The 4,329-nt window shown below is 48.3% G+C and overlaps 1 protein-coding gene across 1 annotated transcript; it reads left to right on the forward strand.

The window, feature by feature from the left end:
* Nucleotides 1-292: 292 nt before the first annotated feature.
* Nucleotides 293-3,140, forward strand: LOC308427726 (chymase; the record flags this gene model as incomplete). The annotated part of the gene is made up of 5 exons (XM_080925916.1): nt 293-350; nt 942-1,092; nt 2,091-2,226; nt 2,428-2,682; nt 2,997-3,140. The coding sequence occupies 5 exons, from the start codon at nt 293-295 to the stop codon at nt 3,138-3,140; spliced, it is 744 nt and encodes a 247-aa protein (XP_080782042.1).
* Between the last annotated feature and the right edge of the window lie 1,189 nt (nt 3,141-4,329).

The following is a 4,329-nucleotide window of genomic DNA, read 5'->3' on the forward strand; positions in this document are numbered from 1 at the left end:
TTAACAAGTAAAATCTCTCCCTATCTGTCCCCACATGCCTAACTGACACAGTTGAGGATCCTTCTGAGTATCTGGAACATAAGAGTCCAGGCTTCAGTTTCACCTCTAGAAAAGCAGTGTTATTCTAGGGAAGTGTCCAGTTATGAAGACAACTTAAAGAAGAAGCCGTGACCACACAGTTCCTGTGATAACATCTCCAGCCCACCCACCCCCCCCCCAGCTGCCTGCTGGTAATAAGGCCCAGGACCCAAAGATAAAGCCTGCAGCAGCCCTGAGCAGCCCCTCTGAGAGGATGCACCTTCTTGCTCTCCATCTTCTGCTCCTTCTCCTGGGTTCCAGCACCAAAGCTGGTGAGTGTCAGGTCCCTCCCTCTCAAATCTGCAGGGTCCTCCTAAAAGATCAAATTGTGTCATTTGGGACATAGCTCTTCTCATGACCCTCCTTGTGGAATGTTCCTGCCCATTCTTTACAGCTGTGGTAGTTTCTAGGAACACAGAGTCTTGTGCCGACTGAGCAGGGAATCCTAAAGCCACTGGGAGAAAGACAGAGATTCCAGGATAACAGGCACATTCTCTCTTTGGGTCCCAAGGCGGAAGATCACTTTGTGGTTTTCTATTCTGTGCCTATGAGGGGGCAGGGCAGGAGGAACCTGGACAAAATGTGCTGAGGAGGGGAGGATGGGCCAGGGACAAGGCAGAGTGTAAAATATCAGAAGTATGAAACTGCCTACACCCAAGGTGGGATTGGATCCTGAGAAGGAAGTGACTGTGTGGAGAGGGGCGGGCTGTGGGTGAGAGGAGCTGCCAAAGATTCCTGAGAGAGCCATGGGCAGAGTTTAGAGCAAGGAGGTCAAGGGAAGACTCTCCCAACCTTACCCCAACTGTGCACTCTCTGGAGAGAGCATCCATGCCTATCTCAGGCCCTGGGGTTCTCTGTTCTAGGGGAGATCATTGGGGGCACGGAGTGCATACCACACTCCCGCCCCTACATGGCCTATCTGGAAATTGTCACTTCTGAGAATTACCAGTCAGCCTGCAGTGGCTTCCTGATAAGACGGAACTTCGTGCTGACGGCAGCTCACTGTGCAGGAAGGTGAGACAAGAGGCAGTTTGTCCTTAAACCTCACTGGTGACAACCTGGGACACACCCAGGCGGGACCGTGAAGAGGGACCCTGAGCCTAGGTTAACTGACAAGAGAGATGGCATTAAATGGATGCCCTGAACCTCAATCCCTATAAACACAGCTCCCCTCAGAGGCAAAGGAGGTTTCTCCAATGCGACTCCTCCATACCTCCTTAAACATGGAAGACACACATAGCTCACTTTCGAGAATCTACCCAGTAGTTTTCTGAGGGTCTCTCCTTGCTATTTTCAAAAACACTGGCCTTCAGTTCCAAGGTCCACAGCCCAACATTTCTAAGGAAGGCAGAGCACGCCCGCAGGACACTACTTCCTCATTCCTGACTAGTGCATGCTGTATAAAACTGGCCACATTCGAAGTTCTCCAAATTGAGGGGTAATAACTCTATACCCCAGGTCCTCCATCTTTTGCTCAATTCCTGAAGAGTCAGCCCTGGGAAGCGTGTGTGCTCCAGAAAATTCTCCAAGCCTTTTCTCTCCTGAAAGCTGACTCAGGCCCACGAACAAGTATCTCCACATTGCTCTCCTGATTAAACACTGAGCCCGTCAACACCACAAGCAACCCAGAAAGTGGGAATGAGAAGAGGCCCATGTCTAGGGAAGAATTCCAGCCTTTTTTCCAAAGCACATTTATCTCTGAACCTGTCAGTGTCTCTACTTGCCCTTTCTTACTGTTGTTGCTGATGTTGGATTTATTGGTAGTTTGTTTTTGAGGCACAGTCCACTGTAGCTCAGGCTGGCCTCCAATTCACTATGTAGCTAAGGATGCCCTTGAACTTCTAATCCCCCTGCCTCTACCACCCAAGTGCAGAGATTATAGGCCTAAACCACCATGCCAGTTTACACAGGGATGTGGATCAAACTCAGAGATTCATGTATCCTAGGCAAGCTATGTATGCTGAGCATCTACCAATTGCTACACGCTCAGGTCCCATCCTTTCTCACAACAGGTCTATAACCGTCCTCCTAGGAGCCCATAACAAAACATCTAAAGAAGACACATGGCAAAGGCTTGAGGTTGAAAAGCAATTCCTTCATCCAAAATATGATGACTATTTGGTTCTCCATGACATCATGTTACTGAAGGTAACAAGATTCTCCCTTCATTGTATACCTTTAGATTTTTTTCTTCTGGTCCTCATTGCCTGAATTTCCCCTGCCCCTCCTTGGACAGCACTCCCCTCTTATTCCCTTGTTGGACTTGGTACCTTGCCCGTTCCCTCCCTCACTGCCTGGAACTACCCCCTAGCCCATGGACCTGACTAAGAGTCCTCATTCCCTTCACAGTTGAAAGAGAAAGCCAAGCTAACCCTAGGCGTGGGAACCCTCCCACTCTCTGCCAATTTCAAAACCATCCCACCCGGGAGAATGTGCAGGGCAGTTGGCTGGGGCAGAACAAACGTTAATGAACCAGCCTCGGACACACTGCAGGAAGTAAAGATGAGACTCCTGGAGCCCCAAGCCTGCAAACACTTCACCAGCTTTCAACACAGTTCCCAGCTGTGTGTGGGCAACCCCAAGAAGATGCAAAATGTATACAAGGTGATTCTCTCACTAGGGTTTTCTAAAAGCACTCTTGGGAGCCAGAGATCTAGAAGGGGGTGGGGCAGAAGATTGTCAACTATTCAGTGTTTCAGAATCACCAGGTGAGGAAACAAAGTATCCATCTTTCCAGGGCTATCCTGGGTTACCCAATCTGCTGTGCGGCACACATGGGGAGATATGGGGAAGGTACTTGGCTACCCCCAAGACAAAGATGTGGCATCAGACTTTAGATCTAACTGCAAGCTGGAATGGGTGGGTAGAGGTAGACTCCTAGCCATTCATGTGTTTTCTCTTTGCCCCACTCCCAACAGGGAGACTCTGGAGGACCTCTCCTGTGTGCTGGGATAGCCCAAGGTATTGCATCCTATGTACATCGGAATGCAAAGCCCCCTGCTGTCTTCACCAGAATCTCCCATTACAGGCCCTGGATCAATAAGATCTTGAGGGAGAATTAACTCTGGAGCTTGGTCCAGCCTGTGAGGAAATCTGGGAACTGGAGCAGTGCAGGTTTCCTGTGCCACGTGGTCTGGCAGGTCCATAGTTGCTGCTGAAGCCCTGCCAGGTCCCTGAGGTCCCAGAGGTTCTCACAGGTCACAGAAGGACCCTGAGATATTATCTTCATAAACCTCAATAAAGGCCCAGATACTAGACTGCACTGTGTGTCTTCTCTCAGCTGCTGTCTTTGCCCTGGACGCAGCAACCTCAGGCATGTCTTAAATAACTTAAGATTTGGAAGAGAGTATGGGGGTGTGGTATAAAGGAGTAGGCAGACACAGGATACACATTGAAACAGACAGAGAGATATCAAAGAAAAACTAAGACTATTCCTGGGATATTAAGGTCTATATGTCCAACTAAAGCCAGAAATTATACCCATCCTCTCTTTAATATCTTCCTTTTTTCCTCTTACTATCTCTTTCTCTCTCATTTGTCTCTCATTGAGGTGTGTGTGTGTGTGTGTATGTGAAATGTGTATGCTGTGTATGCACATGTGTGTGCATAGGTGTACATGCCCATGCTTACAGAAGCAGAGACCTGAAGAGAATGGCAAATGTTTTATCTTTTTATTCTATCACTCTCTGCAGGGATCCTTTGAGACACAGTCCTCAAAGATCCTCCTACCTCAAGTGCTGAGGTTAATGGCACATTTAGCCACACCCCATTTTCTGTAAGGGTGTAGGGGATTCAAACTCAGGTCTTCATGCTTTTACAGCAAGCTCTCTTAGCCACTGAGCCACCTCCCATTCCCTAACTTAACTACTAATCCTATACCAACTCTCATTTATATTTAATAATTCAGAATCACTGAGAACATTTTATATAGCAAACAGGATGTGGGATCTTTAAAGTATTTCGGGCCTATCTCCAGTAGAAGCCAATAGCAACACCCTCTACACACCCAGACAAAAATCTCTCAGCTATTGATCAATGTCCCTGAGGTCAAAGGTACAGAATCACCTTCATCTGAGATTTCCACAGGTGGTACAGGTAGGACAGCTAGGGTCAAACAATCTTGCCAGGCCTCATCTGGAAAAGAGGCCTCCCATCTGCAAAGCACTAAGGGAAGCCAGAGGGGATTGCCTCTCAGTCACTGCCACAGAACAGATGACCAGGAACAAGAAGAGAAACCATCACAAAGCCAGC

Source organism: Micromys minutus (assembly GCF_963924665.1).
Source record: "Micromys minutus genome assembly, chromosome: 12".
In the NCBI taxonomy this organism is placed as follows: Eukaryota; Metazoa; Chordata; class Mammalia; order Rodentia; family Muridae; genus Micromys; species Micromys minutus.